The following is a 23,020-nucleotide window of genomic DNA, read 5'->3' as shown; positions in this document are numbered from 1 at the left end:
CTTTTATTTTTTTTTTTGGAAGACTTAGGAAGGCTACGTACTCTCTGTCGATTAGCTATCCGTCCTGGAACATGACCCCAGTGGTAGAACGAACGTCCGTGACAATTTCAGCAAACTTCCGTGACGTAAACAATCCGACCAATAGGGATAACTGTCTCGAAAGCGCCCTTTATTCTTTCAAACTTTCAGTTCAAATAACGAAAAGGAAAGTTTTACGAAGTAATGAATGAGCTTCGAGCAGTAGTTTCAGAATTTTTAAGGCGGTATGTGATCATGATGAACAAACAGCTCGAAATTTATTTGCGGCATTTTGCGTATTCAATTCAATTCAATTCAATTCAATCATAGTTTATTTCCAATCAACGAAAATCAAAAACATAGTATCTTATGTATCTTATGTATCCCATCTAATTATTAATTATGAATACAGCTAAAGACTATAAAACAAAGTTATAGGAAACTGGAATGTTGCGTAATCTGTTGTTTCTGTGCATTCAAAGTTCTTTCCGATCAAGTTTTGGAGACAATTTGCATTGCTAGAGGTTCTGAAAGTTTTGCTCAGGGACGTTCGTTCTGAGAAAGGGAATTTCTGATAATTACAATTGTATCATTGTAGGATAAGTTAATGTTACTTAAATAATATGAAATCACCGAGTCTCTCATACCAAAAAGTGAATAACGTTAGCATACAATTTACCTGCGATAACAAAAGAAAAACGTTTTGCTCACGGATGTTCGATGGTAGAATAAGTCCATGGATTACATAGTAGGAGATAGAGTAACAGTGGCACTTTTTAGTGACAGATGCTACTCGTGTATATCTTTTGATAAAGGTTGCTGCCATCTCAAACAGAACACATCCAGTTTTGGTCTCCATTACGGACGTTCGTTGTAATTGTCATATATTCTATGCCTTTATACATTCTTATTTTTCTCTTCACAACGATATTTCTCTCATTCCCTAAAAAGTAGTCTGAACATGCTGCGACCAAAAAGGAAGTAAAAGAACAAAAACAAATCAGAAAAGTGCGACGCAGTCACATTCAGAATGTTTTGAAACGAAAAGGATGAATTTACGGGAGAAGTCTGTAATGGCCATGTGTCAAGAAGAAACGTATATGTTTCAAAAGAACTTGGAAGCAGTTGAATAAAAATGAGAAGAAATGGAGAAGGGATCGAAATCCAACAGAGAAAGAAAAGAATTGCCAGTGCACTCCCGTTATTCCGAGTTGCTCAGGATGAGCTGTTTTTTGTTTATTTCTTATTCCTCGAAATGTCGTCATAAACGAACCAAAAAAAAAATGATGCAGTATACAATCTTGTCCGATGAAAACACACCAATTCTCCGTTTATCATGACATGGTGTTGTTGTTTTTTTTTTATACTCATCAATGAAAAGGCAATGTTAATTTGCAATTCTGTCTCATATGTTTTTTTTTTTTTTTACATTTAAGAGACAGAGAGATTGTCAAGTTTTTTTGTGCTTTTGTGCTTACTTTTGAAACACATGATAAAAAAGGGATGATTTAGTAAAAGGTTTAAGGTCGCACTTTGATACGTTCGCTCTTCCAAAGATTCGTTATTGCGAATGTCCGTTTTTCCCTGGATTTATTATTCCAAAGGTTTCTTATTCCGAAAATGAAAAAAAAAGAAGGTTCGCAATTAATTCAGGAGGTTCCTTATCAAAAATGTTCTTACTCCGAAAGATGGTTATTCCGAAAATTAAACATTAAAGTTCACTATTCCTGAGGTCCGTTCTTCTACAAGTGGAATGGGCCTGATATGTGTTAAGGTGAAAACGATTTTTATGAGGTTTTTAAATCTGGAGGCTTTGGTTGTTAATTTGTTTCTCCACATTTGCATTAATGAACCTGATTTTCATGTTCCAATTAGCAAACCTTTCGACAAACCTTCGTAAATTCCTATCATTTACCGAATAAAAAAGGTTCATGAGTATACGATCCTTAATCAAGTTTCGGATTGGCAAACAGTATGAAAAACGAGCCTCCGAAATAACTCGCCACAAAATGTTTGTTATAACAAACCATATTGTATATAATATCAAAGTCACACACATCCATCCAAGTATTATAGACTTACTGTGTTTTGTTATGACGAAACTTCGGAGTATCGAACCTTATATCATTTCTGACTAATATGATAACACAAATTCTCTTCGGTAAGAGTGTGTAACACAAGGAGCAAACGCAGAGGGATTTGTTCTTATACACACTGAAACGTGAAGCGTTTGCCCTCCGCAGCTAAATTTCGTATTTCGATAACGGAACACATTTCTTTTTTTTTTCTTTGTCATATTCACCTGTGACCGTATTCGTTATAAGCAAATTTTGCATTGTAGACTTTATAATATAAGAAATTTAGGACCTGAATCTTTACTTCGTGATTACAAAATTTGGATAAATATATTCGTTCTCAAGGACGTGCACGTTATTGCGATTACATGTGAGTTTTAAATTCTTGAAATCAGTCAACTCTCAAAGCGATCTTCTTCCATGTTTTTTGTTTTTTTTATTCCATACGGACATAGGTTAATAACCGATTTTCAGTTAACCCGTTCCTGACATCCAGAGTTATGATAAAACATGTTGTCATATCGTTGCAAGCTATGTTAAATGGTATTCACATGTATGTGCAGTATTATTCCTCACGGACGTTTCATGCTCTGGACATGGTAAACTTCCCCGGTGAATAAAAACCTGTTCCTCTGGGAAGATCCTAGTTTAATTTGGTCAAGATTAAAGCTTGAATTATACTCTCAGATACTTTAAGATAAGATTAATCATTAGTAGTAATTCCTACTTTTTAAATTTGGCGTTGTTTTGGCTCAATTGTACATCGTTCAAGATACCCGTTCGCATAGACCAATCATTTTCAATTTTGCAACAGATGATAAGCACGTGAAATTTTATTATTTGTTATAGTTACAATTTCTCAATGTCACCACATGGGGTTGTTTATCATAACAACATACAAAACAACATTATGAGACATGTGATGACATGTTTGTATGGGTACGTGCATAGTTATCACATTTCATAAGATATTTGCATCATATTGGAATTTTTAGTTTCCAGAATGATTATGATAAACTATTGATATTACAGGCATAATCGTGGTGTATATCAAGATGACACAAAACAGAAGGGCAATCTTTCGACAATACAGTTATTTTTATCTATCTCTATTCTATCTATTGTGTTATGCATTCGTCACATAAAAACAAGGGAAATGATAAGAAAAACCCTCCCGGACCATAATTACTTCACATTTTGCTTCTTCAGCAAATCTTATCCAAGAAACACCCATTACATACACTGTAATATTGCTAATTGGAACTGACTGACATGGTTGTCAGTTCGTGGTTGCAATGGCAACCATTAATATCGAATATAGCTAAATCTTATATCAACATATTTGCAATAAAATTTTGGGAAAATTTGGTTGAGATTGGATTAAGGGCAAAATAATGGCCAATGAAAAATCTGGTAGGGGGCATAATCTGGCCCCCGGGCTTTAAAGGGTTAAAGAAGATGATTTTGGGGTCACATCGTGCATACATAGTCGTTGAAGTGTCCGTTGCGTGAGAGAAGGAGATAAGAGAGAGGAAAGTTGAGGAGGCAACATACATATGGGGAACTGAAATGAAGGCAATAGTGACGTTGGGGAGGTATCGGTTAGCTGGAAGTTAAAGTTGCACTGTAGTCTAATAGCCATGATATTCAAATCTCCAGCAGCTCCCTCTCCCACCTCATATCTGTTTCATCTTACTCGACCTCCCATTATCAAGGATTGCCGAACCGTTTACCTGATTTTCCTTACAACTCTCTCGCCCTGTCCGTATTCTCCCGTCTCCTTTAGTTCAACTTCAACTTTTACCATACCACTGCCCCTCGAGTGTCACTTTTTGACTTGCCTTTACTCGCCCCATGTATAGCTTCCCTCCTCTTTCTAGGTTCGACTTCCGCTGAGCTGGAACTACGTACACATGTTGTTACCGCAAACATCTCTTTTTCATGTACATTTTGTACTTCACCACGTAAACCTTCAAACAACGCAATCTTTCTGACGGTGCCATTTGTACATTGAGTAATACTTAGAGTATACATCAATTTTTCTTAATATATATATATATATATATATATATATATATATATATACATATATATATATATATATATATATATATATTATCTTCTTCATTATTGTTATTGTTAAAATTATTATTATTATTATCATCATTATTATCATTATTATTATTCTTATCATTATAATTATTTTTGTCATTAGCATTATTATATTTGAGGAGGGTATATTATACTGCAGCTGAAAATCTTTCAGAGAAAAAAACAACAACAAAACAACCAGAGGGTTACCTACTTTATTTGATCCAATTGCCATGCAACTGCCATTGGTGATATGCAAGTAGGTGACTCACGTGTTCGGAATGTTGACAGGAGTGGCTGCCTGTGGGGACCCTGGATCTCCTCGACACGGCTCGAGGTTGCCAAGAGGTATATCTACATTCCTAGATGGCGACACCGTCCATTTCGAGTGTGATGTGGGTTACAGACTGGATGGCTCAAGCCCACTGAGATGTCTTGCTAGTGGAAGATGGGAAGCTGAGAGACCAACCTGCCAAGGTTTGTCTAGCAAGATTGAGTGATAGGCAACAATAATGAGAGAGAGAGAGAGAGAGAGAGAGTGAGTGAGAAAGGAGAAATGTGATTAGTATTTGAAATGCGCAAAGTGTTAACTATTAATGATGAATAACATTTCTTATTACATGAACATTATTATTACAGGATCATTGATTGGGGTATAGACTTTATATTTCGAATGTCACAATGATGGCTAGTACATGTAATTCTCTAAAACGCCTGAAAATCCATCCCAGTGTAAGTACATAATCTCGTGCTATAAACTACTGCCTTATCATCTTTCTCGCCCTGGATAGTTGTCGCTTGCCCTGAAGAGCCACCATCTGTGCAGCATGTCAGTAGCTTCACCGTATCTTCAAGGCAATACCGAGGAGTCGCTGTGTACACCTGTTGTGGTGGATTCTGTCCGGCGAACTCTCCCGTGAGCTACTGTCAGTCTGACGGTACTTGGAGCCAGCCGAATTTCACGTGCATGCATACTTCAACTGCTGACGGGAGTATGTTTATGGGTTCAGTAGTTCTTTTCAGTTTGTCGATTAAGAAAATAAGAAAATATGTGACCGTGCACCTCAAAACGAACATAAAGTCGCACACACTGATTTTGCGTGAGGACTGAAAATATGTGAAATGGGTCAACCTAGCCGAACTTGACTTTTTTAATATTTTCTGAAAGAGCGGGTCTTCATTTACATTATGCTACATTATGCATTATGCCGACCGTCTCGATTAAAAATTTTTATCAGCTTTTAGACGATCAGATTTTATCTTACCTTAAAAAGGACATACCAGAATGAAATTCACGTAAAGAATATGATTACAGCTTTGTGGAAAATACAGCACATTCAGATGCTGCTTTTCCACCTTTCCCTTTCAAATTTCCTTTAAAAAATGAACGAAAAAAAAAAACAGTATTCTGGTGACACTCTAATGGAGGGGAAAATTCACAAAGGGGGAAATAGTCAAAAAATCAATACAAAGAAGAAAATCAAAAGAAATTATGAGAAAAACAAGAGGAGGAAAAGGAAGGGAGAAATCACCTGGTGAGAATGAAAGAAAAATAAAACAAAGAGGAAAACAGAAAATAAAAGGCGTGGTGTAGAAAGGAAATAAGAAAAAAAAAAGCCTGTCGTAAAAGAAAAAGGGGCTTAGGAGTCACAATCATGGGTACAATACACATGTTTAAACTGTCCCTGTGCAAGTCGGGTAATCCTGTAGGCCTATAAGGGACGCTGTGTCTTTGTGACCCCTCCCCCACTATAAGCATTAATGCATCCCCCCCCCCTTCCCCACCTACACGCTCGATGGCTCCAGAACATTTGAATCATTTGAAAATTATTTGAATGCCTATGACCAGTGACAATCATTCATTCAAAAAATTGGTCAGCAAGGAAGAAGTAGGGCATTATCTGTGCAAATTGGTTTTGTTATTCTTGCTGCTAAATAGGGCAAGGCATTGTTAATTACATAGGCCCCCTTGACCTCGTATCCGATCCCCATCAAAACCATTGCTGGAAAATAAAATGAGAGAAACATGTCATGACATCAAACTGAATATATCTCTGGTATGTGCAATTTCGGTTTCAAAAAATGCTATATCCACTTTCGGTTCCAAAAATAAAGATTATTGTTGTATCATATAGCAGTATAATAGGGGGAAATATCGGTCCAGTCTGAGCTTGCTAAATATGATGATAATAAAACAAAAATCACGTTTTTCTCTGAACTTGGATGTAGTACCTTTTGAAACCTAACTCTTCATATTCATTTGTGACATAACTTTGAGGTTAGCTGTCCCGTGGGAAGTTAAAGGTCATAACAAGGTCAAAGGTCACAGACAAGGTTCAAAGAACTTGTAGGGCCCAATGTGAAGTTTTTTACGGCGCGTTTTGATTATGGTTCATAACTTTTGATCCCTATGTCCGTTTGTGACCAAAATTGGATAGTAGATGTCCCTTGGTTAGTCGAAGTAGATCACAAAGCCAAAGGTCACAGACATGGGTGAACGAACACATTAATTCGTGTCCCTCAAGATACAAAAGTAAAGATTGTAAGAAATTATGTTTTGTCGTTCATTTTGCTGACTCCCTTCTAGTTTCAATAAAAACAAAAGACCAATTAAACACAATGAGAGACATGAATATGATAGCAAAAATAAGTTTTCGTCCCCTTGTATCTCTTTATATCCTCAAACACAAAACGTGGGAAACTAAAGGGGAAAATGACAGTTTCCTGTCAAATCTAACTTCGAATGACAAAGGGAGTAAGCCGCAAAGGGGATAAAATGGACAGACTTTCTTTATTTCATGTTTTGTTATTTAGGAATTTAAGAATTTCAATTAAAAGACCGACAATCATTTCCAACGTTATTAATTTGATATAACATTTATTTTTTATTGCCATTTTCCTTCATATGCCCTTTTCCATGCCATTTGAGTTTGGATTTGACAGAATAATTATTCGTATGACTCTCTCTCATTTTTTTTCTTTCTTTATCTATGCGGGCTACAAAGTCATTATAGAGATTATATGATGAATTCTTAAAACTTATTTGTTTCGGTAATGAATTTGAATTGTCTTTTGTTGTCATTTGTACATGGGAGAGCATATAAGAGTGGAGGACAACTTGTCCATTTTTGCAATTTGTACTTCAGTAATTTGGAAGAGAAAAGCAAATGTTTTCAGTCATGCGTACAGGTTTTTTTTTTTTTTATTATTATTATTGACCTACCAGACTGAAAGTCAAATACATTCCTTATAACATGGTATTCAAATTTTCTATGAGTAAATATAAACTTGAAAAAAAAAATGTTCACTTTTATTACTGAGTGTATAATAGTGTATACATATATTGATAATCTGAATGCATTGTACAAAAAAAGAGGAAATCAATGGGTTAAAGGGATCTTATAGTTTTGGTTGAGACCCAATATCAGGTTTTTTATTTTTGTGTGAGATAATGAGAAACCTATGAAATATGAAAGAGCATGTAATTCTATGAGGAATTCAACGTTTACTTGATGAAAATTGGTTTTGAAGTGGCTGAGATATTAAAAAAAGAGCGATTCTAATAAAGTGTGGGACCCACACTTTATTACGATCGCTTTATTTTACTTTGTTTTTGGATGTTTCAGTCATTCCAAACCCGATTTTCATCAAATAAACTTTGAATTCCTCTTAAAATGATATTCTCTGTACTATATCATAAGTGTTTTCTTGGTATCTCGCAAAAAGTTAGAAGCCCAATTCTCATCTCCACCAATACTGTACTATCCCTTTAACCTGATTTCTACAAGAATCATGCCTTATTGAGAAGGTATGCCACAGTGACAATTGCAGTTTAATATCTCAAATTCCTACAGGATACAATGTTCCATCAAACAAACCGAGATAGAGTGACACTGTCCAAAACTAGATAAACAAATAAATAAATAAATAATTGAATGATTAAATAAATACATAAATAAATAAATACATAAATAAATAAATAAATAAATAAATAAATAAATAAATAAATAGGAAATAGGTTGGGCTGCGAATTAAGGACCCCTCTGGCACCCAAACTAGTAGGCGCTCCAACTCGGGCGAATTTTCGCTACAGATCGATATGCACATAGACTACGATAGTGAACAATGGGATCATTCAGTAACGTAGCAAGGCTTTCATGGGGAAAGGGGAGTATGCGATGGGTGAGTGCGAGCGGAGCGATGTTCTCCTCATACAGTAAGAACTGTTCGCATTTTGATGCTCTTGATGGTGCAATTTGATGCATGTGTTGGTATGTTTTATCAACTTGAAACAGTGCCATTGTTGTTGTTTTTTTTCAGCGACAAATAATGTATCAGCATTTTGATGTAGGTTATATTTTAAGAATATGCCTACCGTGGCACATAAAGAGTTAAATACATTTCTAGTGTTTATTCTGTGATTAAACATCATTATACCGTCTGCCATAACATAACATAAACACAGATCCAAATGGTGACAAATTTCAAATTAAGAGGGAGAGAGGGCGGAAGGAAGGGAAAATTGCACCCCAAAGGGCATGTACCCGAGTTTTATCGATGGCCGCAAACAGATATTTTGTGTGTGTGTGGGGGGGGGGGGGGGCGCTAGATGAAAGAAGAAGAAAAAGGTTGGATTAGGATCTAGTAACTCTTGATATTGTCTATTGTTTATTGGACATTGTATATGGCTTATAGTCAAACTTACTTTTTAAGCCAATTTTAAAGGACAAGTTCACCTTCATAAACATAAGGATTGAGAAAATGCAGCAATGCTAGTAGAACACATTAGTGAAAGTTTGAGGAAAATTAGACAATCGATGCAAAAGTTATGATTTTTTTTAATTTTTGTGTTGGAACTGCTGGACGAGGAGACTACTACAGCTTGTGATGTCATATGAGTACAACAGTATAAAGAAAATGTAAAGAAAATTCAACATATTTTCATTTAATAATAAATAATAAAAAATAAAATAATAAAAGAGCATTTGACTTGCCTCTTTCTAAAGGTAGGGGGAATAAGGCGCTAGTGTACTTTCGCACCTGTTTGTCAAACGACCTCCAAACATGCACAAACTCACCCTGGTTATTCAGTAACCTAAAATACTTCCATCTGAGTCTCCAAAGTCGAATATACGTTAAGTTTTTACACTTTTAGCGTTTACAAGTGTCGGAAAATCGTTGGAAAATCTTGATCGCTATTCACTGGAATTGCTGCTCTGCTCTGTACACAAGCACAGTTTACGAACTGGTCTGAATGTAGCGATAGAGCGGCTTTTTGTATGGTGTCGTTGAAAAGCTAAAAGAAATTTTCCTTGTCCTCGGCCAAGTCTTCCGTTAGCGGTTGTAGCTTCATGGCGGCGGTTGAATGAGCGCGCGCGCGAGTGTATGCTATTTTCATGTAGAATGTATTCCCCATTCCTTCCTGACAATCGTTTCTTTGTGATTTTTCTCTTCTCTATCTTTCTCAATTTTATTTTTAACTCAACTGTATAGATCCACTTTCTGCCTGTTTTTTGTTTCCTTCATGGGTTGTTTTTCCCTCCAACTACGAGGGCCTTTCCTCTGTATCCTCTCCAATCTTTTTCTTACATGTCGTTCTAATAATTACTTTTTCCCTTTATTTCCTTTTCAATCTGTATAATTCTTTCTTGTCTTCATATTCATCTTTGCTCTCATCCAGGTTTGATTCATTTTTGTTTTCAATTTGTATTTCTTTGTAGTAACTGCTTTCCTCTTTTCTTTTAATGAACTCTCCATTTTGTAAACCTGTCGTTTCATTTTTTGATACACTAGCCTGCTAGAGTACTTTTTCTTTTATTTCCTTTCCCCTTTTTCCTAGCCTTTCCCTTATATTCTTCACACTTGTCTTATCACATTTTCACAATCGTCTTTCATTCACACCAATTATATATACATATATATATATACACACACACACACCTTTTTTGTCTTTGTCAATCTTTTATTTTTCTATCTTTTTCATATGAACATTAATATACAAATTATTTCATTGCAAAATAACACTAATACTAGTACACTGTACACACTAATTATAGCAACATAAATTCTACATTGTCAATATCAAATAAAAAATTCTTGATTTACCTTGATTCAACATCATGGTAGATTAAGATAAATCAAGAAGTTTGTATATAAAACAAAATACACATACAAACACACACACACTATGAACAACCCCAATCCTAAATCGCTTTGCAGCGACTCGGTAGAAACCAAGAGAAAGGTGGAAAGTGTTATCTTTTTAAAGACACCATAGAAAAACTTGCCGTGGTCACTGTGAGATAGCTACATTCAGATTAATCGCAGTGCTCGCTGCTGCGTTGCCGTGTGTTTTGTAGATCGTGCTGCGCTGTCTGCTCCTAGCATGCAACGAAGTTATCGCCGAGCGAGTAGCTGCGATCGAGATTATTCCGAGGATATAAGTGACAAAATGGTGAAAATTCCATTTCTACTGGACTTGAATCTCACTCAGATGCAAGTATTTAGGTTACTGAATAACTAGAGTGGGTTTGTGCATGTTTGGAGGTCATTTGACAAACAGGTGCGAACGGGAATAATATTACCCATGACATATGTCGGTAACGAGTCAAGGGAATGTGTACTTTTTTCAAAGGATGAAATTTTGTGAAATTCCCTTTATATTTTCCTTATATTGTTGTACGCATGTGACATCGTACACTGCAGTAGTCTTCTCATCCAGCGGTTACTGCACAAAAACTTCAAAAATTCATAACTTTCGAACGGGTTGTCCGATTTTCCTCAAACTTTCAATGATGTGTTTAGCTAATACTGCTACATTTTCTCAATCCTTATGTTTATGAAGGTGAACTTGTCCTTTAACTCTTTATGTGCCATGGTAGAAACCCCCTGTGTGCCACGTTATTTTGAGACAGGAAGGTAGTCATGCTTTGAGAAAGAATTATGTTTTTCCAATTTGTATAACTTCTACAAATTTCTGCTAAGATGGGCATTAAAGTAGGCAAAGTTAAAGGGGAATGCCAAGCTTTGTTTCCATATAAATTGTATGACGAATCTATTTTAAATTTTTCTTTTGAATGACCACTTGCTACATCATGTACTGTAAAGGCATGACTTTTGCACATAAAACCGTGACAAAAACTTAGAATGTTCGAGCAAATCTAGTTGGGAACACCGCTTGATAGTCAATCACCACATAGAATGCAAGCCGTATATGAGAGGAACAAAAACACGAGAAACGCTTTCATTGTGCCGCCGGATTAGCAGCGATTTGTGATTAACTTTATCGATCGGTTTTGGCGGCTTTGTTTGTTGAGCAGAATATGCGAAGTTGGCACGCCGTCGACGTGCGGACGTGCGAACGTGGCACATAAAGAGTTAATGCAAGAATTCAGGTATGGTATGAAGAACAGAGAAAAAAGACTAGATGTACGCAAAGACATATACATTTTATGTCCATGTGTGATATTCCACCGTTTGTTTTTTTTTTTTCTTCTTACGAAAAAAAGATGTGCATTCGATGTGTGTGTATGTTTGATACCGTAAAACGGGGAAACGCGGGAAGCCCTAGTGACAAAACTTAGTGTATGTCTTTAAGTGTATTAAACACAAGGGCATGTCAATATTTAGCAGTAAAGCAATATTACTCATCTTTGCCATTTGTGTGTGTTTTTTGTGTTTTTGTTGTTTTCACCACCAATGTATGTAGCTGGTACGACAGTCCCACCGACCTCAAGTGGAGTAACGTCGGTTCCGATGTCTTCAAACGGTAGGTGTGTGCCAGCTGTTGGCTTACAAACACATCATTTGTCTTAAATTCCTTAGTGATCATAAAGTACGTACCCTTTAAAATCATACCCTGAGCTGATAAAGAAATAAGTTTTATAATAATGCAGCACTTGTTCTTGTGACTGTTCATTGGTGTTAATGCTTAATCAATCTGCCCATGTGAAATGCACTGGATATTATGTTTCCAAATCACATTGTATTGGAAAGTCGTTTTCGACGGTTTTGATGTGTAACGCTCTTCAAACTCGAAACAAAGAGAGAAAGTCATATCATGACGTGATTGCCTATCAGCTAAATGCCTTGAATTCAAACGCATTGCAACCATGCACTTAAAATACGCATTGTGGTCGGTGGTTTCATGTTGTTGTATACAATCACAAAGCAAACAAAACATGTTTATTCTTCCTTTGACGATACACGCTGCAATAGCCTGCCACATATATGACTTGTCCTGCCTATGACAACCTGCATCACAAAATATTGCAAGAGCTGTTAACATACACATACATTTGCTGAATGGGGTACATTCTGTGTGTATAAATCAGACATAAAGACATAAACGAATGTATGTTCAGTATCAAAGGGTGTGTATAATTCTGTTAGTTCTGCTAGTGATGATTTAGTTTTTTAACGTTTTGCGAGATATTCAGAAACAACTCTATGAGATATCAAAGAGCATGCAATTCTAACGGGTATCAAAAGTTTATTTGATGGAAATCGGTTTTGAAATGGCTGGGATATCCAAAAACAAGGTAAAACAAAGAGATCCCTATAAAAGGTGTGGCCTGTCACCTCTTATTATAATTATCACTTGTTTGGATATCTCAGCCATTTGAAAACCATTTTTTACCAAATAAACGTTGAATCCTGCTCTTTTACATTTCACAAGAGGTTTCTCATTATCTTATTTAGGAATGTTCAAAACATGAATTCCCAACTCAACCAGTACTATATAGTCCTTTCAAACTATGTCTTGAGTTTTTCATGAGTTTCATATTCATTATTGCACATAATTATGTCGTGCTTTTTTTTTCGTTTTTGTTTTTTCAAAGGAGAGAAGTCTTATCCTGGAAATGCTGGAAATTTGAATTGAGAAGATATTTGATCAATGCCATAGAAACCTCTTATCAATCATAGAAATGTGTGATTATTGTATTCAAACTCATAAGGTATACATTGATATGGTAATCATTTTGATCATTTCTGACTGACTTGGTTGACCTGCTTCCCCCTCTTTTGTTGGTTTTTTAGATGCACGGTCACACATATTTCATTAAGAAACAGTAGTCAACATCCAAATGGTGTGCAAGAACCACAGCAACTGTATTTTTAGGCCTACTGCTTGTTGGAATTTTATCCCGAAGTCCATTACAATACTTTTTGAAAGACAGAATAACTATGAGCTCAAGATTGTAAATTGCACTCTTATTACAAAAAGGGACTATACAATAAAATATACAATAAAATGATTATACAATTAAATGAAAGCGATACAATAGATACAATGTACCTTTGCTAGTGCGAGACTAGCAACTGCAAAAGAACCATAATATTTGTGAAATTATAGAGCTTGTTACCATTTTTCTGAGTGGAAGCGTGCATTCACAGTATACCAGCAGAGTTGAAGATCCTTGTAAGACATTATTATCACTCCTTCATCCCCAGTGTGCGCACATTTATAGCGGACTCCCGGATGTACTGATAAGGAAGAGATTGTTGCGAAAATGAAAATTGAACAGCCGTAAGGAGGTCGCTCGTGGTGTAAATTACAAATAAAGCGGTGTAAGAGAATGCATTTGACACATTAATGTTCACTTTATGCCATCCGGAAGTTTTCCCTTTAAAACTACATCACGTTCGATAGCTAGTGCAGCGATCAGCTCCTATACAATGATTATCATAAGTCATACAGCATTCCGCGTGGGAAACGATTTTCGAGAGCTTTGGAAAAGATGAGTGAACGGGAGGACAATACAGCTCTTGGCAATTAGAAGATCGCATACTTACCGTGTGTACGTTCATTTTTGTCGAGCTCACCGGAGGTGCGGAGAGACTATTGAAAAAGATCGCCTGCGGCGTCTGTCCGTCCGTCGTTGAGTAATGAGTAACCGTTTAGAATGGATAAATCCCTGTTCAACCCTTCACCTTGAAAGCTCTTACTCTTCACGATTACTCGTAACTCGGCGAGTTTTCTTTCCTCTGCTGATGTGTAACCTCCCCCGAAAATGCACACTCTGACATCCGTCAGTGAGTGGCCGGGGAGGTAGAAGTGTTTGGCAACGGGGAGGTCGTTCCGATTTTTCAGGATGGACGATTTGTGATTATTAAAGCGCATCCGGAATTTGGTGCTGGTCTCACCAATAGAAATAGACATGGTGAGGGCATTTTGCACACATTAGACAATACAGTGCATTACTGGAATCGCAGGTAAGTCTCTGTGGACGGAGGGTGACATTGTTGGAGATTTTCACCCTGGTGTCAGTAATAAGGTGTTTGCAAATTTGGCACCTAGACTTAGCACATGGTGTGTTACCACTCGGTGTACTCTGAGATTTGGGGGCTGACGCTGGGCGTGTAGAGGTTGATCTCCAACAGGTTTCCCTAACTCGGGGTCGAGAGCCAGTGTAGGCCATTCTTGCCTGCCTTGTTTCACGAAAGATTTGGTAGCAGGGTGGTAAGTGGTCACGAATGGAAGGCGTTCCTTGTTTTTCTCCAACTTAGTTTGGTTGAAGAGAACTCTTCGGGATTTCCCTTTTACTCTACGAATTGCATTCCTGATCATTTTTGGAGGGTAAAAAAATGATCAGGATCAGGATCAGGATCAGGAAATCTAAGTCTTCTTAGATGGAAATGAACAAACAAACAAACTCCCTTCACCTATCTAAATTCTAGAAAGAAAGCGCACACTCTGGAAAAGTGTGAACTGAGAAAAGAGGCTCTGAAGTACAGGGTCTATTCAAGCGCTTAATCTTTACCGAGCCGTGCTAGCTGTGCAATGAAAGAGACATGAAATGAAATGAAATGAAATGAAATGAAATGAAATGAAATGAAATGAAATAAAATTTTGAAATGAAATTTATTCACACTCCACATGGTGGACATTATATGATAAAATATACAGGGGATAACACATAGTGGACATTATATCAAAACTATACAGAGTATATTACATGTATATACAAAATATAGTGATATTCTGAAATAGAATAACACCATATACAAATGTGGAGGGGACTACTTAGAAGCACTGCTTGTTAAATGTAGTCCCCCTACAGATTATAGACAAAATGATATCAAAGATAAGGCTGAGTGAAATAACAAAAACACCATATATACACTATTTACAAGGGCACATGAACCGTACTATGAATATACAAACAAGTCATGTATATGTTACAAAGCACAAGTTTATGTATAAAGTGTTTACAGTGTACATTATATACAGTGTACCATTAGAATAACGAATGAAACAGAAGATAACCTTCCGAGTATACTTAATGAAAGTACTTCTAGAAAACGTTGATTTAAATATACATACTGTTTATTAATACTTATCAAGAAACACATTTTTTAGCTTATACTTAAAACTATTCAAGCTCTCAGCTTGTTTTAGTGAACAATCAAAGGAATTCCAAAGCTTAGGACTAGTAAACATGAAATTTCTGTTTGCAAAACTAGTTCTATTTTTAGGAAGATGATAATCATTTGCATACCTTGTTGAGTAATTATGTATAACGTTATTTTTTCGAAACATTTCCTTAAATACAACAGGAGTAGCGTTAATTTCTACATTGTACATAAAACAACCCAGCTGAAGACGATATAAATCAGTAATCTTAAGAATACGATTTTCTTTAAACAAAACATCAGTGTGTGATCTACAAGCGGTATTGCATATCAAACGCATCACTCTTTTCTGCAAGAGAAGCACCCTGTCCATTTTAGTTTGTATTGCATTTCCCCATGCCATTACGCCATAATTAAGGTAAGGAAGAATAAGAGTTGAATAGACGAATTATATCCATCAATGGTAACAAATTGCTTTCTTCCAGAAAGATAACTTTCGAACCATTCCAGAGCCTTACCTCTAAAACCATAGTGCGCAAGTTTGTACAACAGAATGTCGTGATTTATAGTATCGAATGCTTTAGAAAAATCTAAGAACAAACCGATAGTATGACAGGATTTTTCGATTGAAGCTGATATGGTATTTATTAAACTTAGAATGGCATGAGTTGTGTTATGTTTTTCTCTAAAGCCAATTTGGGAGTCAGATATGATGTTGTGAGATTCAAGGAAGGTAGTTGTCCTTGAATGAACAATTTTCTCTGAGATTTTTGATAACGAAGTTAACAAAGATATTGTGCGATAGTTGCTGATACATAATTTGTCTCCTTTCTTGAATATTGGAGTCACCTTTGCGAGTTTCATTTTAGATGGTACTTGACCAGATTGTAGTGAAAGGTTATATAAAAACAATAAAGACAAAACACAGGATGTGAACCACTGGAGCAACTACAATGAAGAGATTATTAGATTAGGCTGAAATTAAGCATGTTTTATTAACACATTCTACCCATGATTATTGCCAACTTTCAAAGCAGTAGATTTGTCCTTTCAAAAGTTATTAGACTTGAAAGTGAAGAATGTGTTAAGGATTTCAAGAAATGAAAAGGGGACGGTAAGACAAACCTGACCATTCTCTTTCCCCCCTAAAAATGGGTTGTAGAAAAACTGCTGAAAACACACTTTCCCATTCAAGTTTTGATCCCAAACTGAAGAATAATGTGGAAGAAGGATAGCTCTTTCAAAAATCAAGATTGACTCGGTTTACCCATTTCACCTTTCTTTAGTCCTCACGTGAAATCAAGGGGTGCGACTTTTTGTTCGTTTTGTGATGCACTGTCATATATATATATGTATATATATAGAGAGAGAGAGAGAGAGAGAGAGTTTAGTACCATCACGTGATACAGTAAGTTCATACCTCGAATGAAGAGATAATTATGTTATTGAAACAACCATGCACACTTTTTTTCCTGATTCCAATCTAAATGTCTTTGTGACAACAAGGAATTTGGCTTACAATGACTAAGTTTCTAAGAAAAATGAGAAAAATATCTATAGTATAAAAACGCAATCGTGATCTCTGTTTATTCTGTGGTGTTGATTCAACTGCCATTGGACACGACTTGGTACATCGAAAGGGATGTACAGTTTTGGTTGTGATGTGTCTTTAGGTTTCAAACTTTTTTGTATCATGTGATATAATTTGAAAGCGTGTATGAAGCATAACAGAGCATGTCCTTTATTATGAGAAGATTTTAAAATTCATTTGATTAAAATTGGAATGGATGAGATATCCAAAAAGAAAGAAAAAAAATCCTAGGAAAAGGTGGTGCCCACCTTTTTTTAGGATTGCTTCTTTTTTCTTTGTTTTTTGATATCTTGGTCATTTCAAAACCAATTTCTCTGAAATAAACTTTGAATTCCTGTTAGAATTGCATGATCTTTAACCTTTGGTTTATTTTAGGTACCCAGGAATCCTGAATCCTCACCTTAATAATTACCGTACCATTTTAAGCAGACTTCAGTTGTCATTTCCTTTTATAGACGGAAATCAACGTGTTAGGTCATATTTGTGTTTTTTTTTTTCCAATTTGCCGTTATAATACTCTTCTAAGAGTTGAATTTCCGTCTACGTAACTTTACTCCTGTTCATGCGTCCCTCTATTTCCTTGTCGTCTTTTCTAGGCGTTACAATATTACCTTTTTTTCTCCACAACTACCATCTGTTTCTCCTGACATGCTTCTGCCGAAGATCACTGTCTCCGTAGTGCGTTTTTCTAAGCTATTTTGTCTACTGTTTGTTAGTCTTGTCCATCCCTTTTTGTCCGGTGCAGCCTTTTCTTCAGTAGTGGTTTTTGTCTCGCCCACCGGAGGTGAAGGCGAAACTAAGGGATCCAATAATGGCGTCCGTCCGTCGTCCGTCGTCCGTCCGTCGTCCGTCCGTCGTCTGTCCGTCGTCCGTCCGTCGTCCGTCCGTCGTCCGTCACAAATGTTAAAGTTTACCTGCAAGACTCTCTTCTGATGCATAACTGGCCATCTGTTACAGCAATGGCAGCCACACTTGGGTGATAGAAGCACTAGGGATCTCTTCATGTTATGGTGTTGTCAGAGGTCATGTGATGATGTCAAAGGTCATTTGAGGTCATATATTAAAGAGTATGTGCAAGACTCTCTTTTCTATGTTAAAGTTTACCTGCAAGACTCTCTTCTGACAAATAACTTCACATAAGTTGCTTGGATTACAACCTAACTTGGGTCATAGATGCACTGGGGGTACCTTCATGTTATGGTGCCGTTGGAGGTCACAGGATAAGGTCAAAGGTCATTTGAGGTCAAACGTTAAAGTTTACTTGCAAGACTCTCTTATCACATGTAACTCGACACATGTTGCTACAATGGCAATCAAACTTGGGTGATGGATGCACTGGGGGTACCTTCATGTTATGGTGCCGTAAGAGGTCACATGATAAGGTCAAAGGTCATTTGAGGTCATACGTTAAAGTTTACTTGCAAGACTCTCTTATCACACGTAACTCAGCACATGTTGCTACAATGGCAATCAAACTTCGGTGATGGTAGGTGTCTCTTGGGAAGTTGAAGGTAACCACAAGGTCAAAGGTTACAGACAGGGGTCAACGAACTTTTAGGCCCAATGTTAAGTTTTTAGGGCGCATTTCATTTATGGCTCATAACTTTTGATCCCTTGGTCCGTTTGTGACCAAACTTGGATGGAAGATGTTCCTTGGGGAGGTGAAGGTCGTCACAAGGTCAAAGGTCACAGACAGGGGTCAACAAACTTTGAGGGCGCGTTTTGATTGTGGATCTTAACTTTTGATCCCTATGTCCGTTTGTGACCAAACCTGGACGGTAGATGTCCCTTGGGGAGTTAAAGGTCATCACAAGGTCAAAGGTCACAGAAAGGGGCCAACAAATTTTTAGGGCCCAATGTTAAGTTCTTATGGCGCGTTTCGATTATGGCTCATTACTTTTGATCCCTTTGTCCGTTTGTGACCAAACTTGGATGGTGAATGTCCCTTATGGTGTTGAAGGTCACCACAAGGTCAAGGGTCATAAGCAGGTCAATTAACTTGTGGGAGTTATAAAAAATATCAATTCCTTGTACGCGAATGGGCGAGACACAATTCGGCGATTGCCTTGTGTTGTCTAGTCTTGTTTCATGTTTGTTCACGTCTATGAAAGTAAGTGTAATTATCTGTTAACCCCTTCCATACTGGATTGGGAAATGCCCATAGACTTAATGCGCAGGCCACCGGGTTCCCGTATGGAACGGGTAATTTTCAGTGGGCATCCAGACTTCTACCTCTTTTCTTTTCTTTTTTAATCTACGATGCTTCAATTCATTTTTTCTTCGATTTTTTTTTCAGAGGGGCCCACATTGTACAAGCTGTATCTTTTTTAGTGGGTTTCTCCATTTTTTTCACTTTAAACAGTTATACATGTATTTCATTTTGACCACTTCTGTTTCGTTTTTACCACAATGTGTAATTACTATAACGTCCTCAATTATTGTACAGTCTTTTCATTACACAATTTTCTGTTTACCTTATTCTCTGTTATCGAAGGAAGTGAAACATATATGCTTTGTCGAAAGATGAAATAAACTTTGAATTGACAAAATAATTTATTCTAGATCCCTCTACCGTGTCTACTGGTTACGTTGCCGCGCTGTCAATCATGGGTGTACTGCTTGCGGTTTCTATAACATTGATTAGTGTGCAGTTCTGCAAAGGCTTCCACAAAGGTTTGTATGAATATTTTGTTACAAGGGTTCTTAAAGGGATCGTATAATTATGGTTGAGACCTAATTTCAGGTTTCTAAAATTTTCTTTTGGTGAGATAATGAGAAACCTTGTATGAAATATGAAAGAGCATGTAATTCTATGAGGAATTCAACGTTTATTTGATGAAAATTTGTTTTGAAATGGCCGAGATATCCAAAATTATAATGTGGGACCCACACTTTATTACCATTGCTTTTTTTTACTTTGTTTTTGGAAGTTTCAGTCATTCCAAACCCGATTTTCATCAAATAAACTCTAAATGTCTCTTTAGATGGTATGCTCTGTACTATATCATAAGTGTTTTCTTGGTATCTCGCAAAAGGTTTAAAGCCGAATTCTCATCTCCACCAATACTTTACCATCCCTTTAAAGCGTACAATTTGTCATTACAATAGTATTATTTGATATAAGGTAGTATAATGACAATCTCAAACTTCCCCTGATTCTGCGGAAATACACACACACACACACACACGCATACACACAAATGGGCCTCTATGGTAAATACGAAAATAAGTCACTGCAATCACTCCAACATTCAATACATTTAACCATTTATATCAAATTATTGTAATAGCAATCACATAGAAATTGACAGTGGCGAAAGCCAATTGAGCTGATGAATTTATTTCGTATGTAACCTACAAAACATATCACTTGCTCCTCTTTCATTTCTCTTTTAGTGCCAAATAACACTGCAGAGAACGTAAGGTAAGAAAAAACTCAATCAATTCACTTCGTCTTACATTTATTCCAGTTTCCCCATGAATAGACCAAACATGTTTTGCTGACAGTGCACCAATTATGCGTGTTTGTAACCTTTATGCGTTTTCTGTAGATTTATATAACCTATCACGATGTCAAAGTTAAAAGTAATCCAATTAGAATTTCACTGAATCTGCTCTCCATTTTTAATTTAGAACAGTCATACCAGGAAACGACGAAAACAGCACTTATGAGATGATTGAAAGCCGAATCAAAGGTAGATTGTTGCATTTTCACACCTTATGATTCTTTTTCTCGGTAATTTGATGCCAAAATGAAACTAAGGCACAATTTGTAATGCTCATAAACGACTGTTGTTTCTTTTTTTTTTTCATTTGTGATCAAAATATACACTAGAAATCATATTCTTAAAAAAAATTCAGTGTATTCAGTTTTCTTTGATTGTTTTTGTTATAGTATAATAATGTTATATCATAAAACAATGTATGTACAGCTGGTTGTGATTTACTTATATTGAAAGCTGATGATAAAATTGAAAGGATTTTTTTTTTTCAAAAATAGACATACCGTGTATTCAATACCGTATACATAATTTACAAACATCAATATATTCAACTTTTTGCAGACGATGCTGTGTACCAACCACTTACAAAAATCAACACTGCTTTTGGAGCCGAAACCTTGGCGTTCTTTTCTCGACTTGGTTCCATCGGCGTGGGGAATTTTGGCGACGTGTGGAAGGGTGAACTCCGCACAAAACAGGGCGTGGCTTCGGTAGCCCTGAGGCAGATCACAGGTTATTACTTTACCGGCTGTTATACATTGCGTATAAAAAAAGTAATCCAACTTTGGTGGGCTATTATTTTATAATTGTCAGCTATGGAGAGCGCAGTGTTAATTGTGAGGAAAGGGCAACTTTTCCTCTTTCCTATAATACCAAATTATGTTGACGAATGTCATGCATGACTGGACACATGGACTTTAAAGACGACCGTGACAATTTGCGTTTTTTCCAGGTTTGCGTTGTATTGTGAACAAACAATGCATGTCTCACTGCGTGGATGAGATCTGTCAATAAAAGTGGCCAAATCATTAGGTCAGCCTGCACTTCTACTGCGGGTTCGTGTTTAGAATTTATTCTGCTAAACCTTTTTACACACCATAACCTTCAACACAGCCATGTTTCGATAACTTGGTCACTGCACAATAAAGGCTTAACCCTTATCCATTTTCCTCTCTTTATAGTCAAGGCATGGTCCGTCGCTGCCAGCTTTGTGTTGAATGTGAACAGAGAAAAAAAAATAATGGACCGTGTGGGTTGGCCTCCATGGGAGCGACCAAGTTATCGGACAGGTGGCCATGTTCAAGATTATGAACCATAAAATGTTAGGGAAACTCTAAACACAAACGCTAAATACAAATTTGCATTCGTACAGGCTCAGCGGCTGGTTTTGAAAATTTGGCCACTTTCATAGACAGATCTCATCCATGCAGTGAGACATGCATTGTTCCTTCACAATAACACAAATACTTACAAAAGTGCAATTTGTCAATGTGGACTTTAAAGTCCGTAAGCTCAATCATGCACGACATTTGTCAACATAATTAGGTTACAATGGAAAAGGGATTTTTTTTTCCAAACAGTCAACATTGTGCTCTCCATAGCTGACAATCATGACATAGTGGCCCTCCTAAGTTGGATTACTTTTTTTTATACGCACTGTATTAGATGTGATATTATTTCTCCTGATTGTCTTTGAAATGACATTAATTGACTAAGTCTTCAGAGAAGATTTTGGTAACATAATGCAATCATCATGGTATTTACCTCTCTTCATCTTTGCTGTGCACTCCCAGAAAACATTCCAGACCTTCTGCATTTGGTGACACATCTACGTAACCTTCCAAACCATCCAAACATTGTGAGGTGTTTTGGATGCTGTCCTGATTATCGTGAGTACACCGAATGTTTCAGCACCCCTCACCCCCCCCCCCAAAAAAAAAGGAGTCAAAACAAGGAACGAGATAAAAAGACACATATGGCAAAATGACATTGACTTGTACGACTGTATTCATCCAATGTCCTGTAAGATTAAGCTTGTTACAACGCATTGCTTTGTATGTCTACACTAGAACATGTGTGGATGCAAACATTTTGTGTAAGTACCTTCCTATTCTATACTCGCAGACTACTCCTCAGGAAGAGTCGAGATAAATACATAGTAATTGCCTAATGGGAAACTAATGTATCGTTGAGCACTCGATGCCCTAAATGTTTATGTTACAAATCTCGAGATTTAAGTTACCACTTCAGTTGATTGCGGAAGAACAAAATGTTTGTTTATTGTAATCGATAACATGGAATAGATACAATTATTGCAGTAAAACTTGTGCATATGATTATCAAAAACGTGGCCCTGCACCACAAAACAAGCAAACAGTAGCCAGGCC

At 36.7% G+C, this 23,020-nt stretch overlaps 1 protein-coding gene across 1 annotated transcript in view; it reads left to right on the top strand.

Annotated features, from left to right (window-relative positions):
• Nucleotides 1-23,020, top strand: part of LOC140229906 (tyrosine kinase receptor Cad96Ca-like) — a 45,368-nt gene that overhangs the window by 10,764 nt on the left and 11,584 nt on the right. The window contains exons 4-11 of the mRNA XM_072310103.1: nucleotides 4,476-4,661; nucleotides 4,976-5,122; nucleotides 11,893-11,952; nucleotides 19,693-19,803; nucleotides 20,527-20,554; nucleotides 20,764-20,825; nucleotides 21,195-21,365; nucleotides 22,427-22,526. Coding sequence (XP_072166204.1) covers nucleotides 4,476-4,661; nucleotides 4,976-5,122; nucleotides 11,893-11,952; nucleotides 19,693-19,803; nucleotides 20,527-20,554; nucleotides 20,764-20,825; nucleotides 21,195-21,365; nucleotides 22,427-22,526 — 865 coding nt within the window. The remainder of the gene's footprint in view (nucleotides 1-4,475; nucleotides 4,662-4,975; nucleotides 5,123-11,892; nucleotides 11,953-19,692; nucleotides 19,804-20,526; nucleotides 20,555-20,763; nucleotides 20,826-21,194; nucleotides 21,366-22,426; nucleotides 22,527-23,020) is intronic.

The sequence above is a fragment of the Diadema setosum genome, chromosome 6 (genome assembly GCF_964275005.1).
Source record: "Diadema setosum chromosome 6, eeDiaSeto1, whole genome shotgun sequence".
NCBI classification, from domain to species: domain Eukaryota; kingdom Metazoa; phylum Echinodermata; class Echinoidea; order Diadematoida; family Diadematidae; genus Diadema; species Diadema setosum.
The sequence above is the reverse complement of the archived record's forward strand: the minus strand, read 5'-3'. Positions and strand labels throughout refer to the sequence as shown.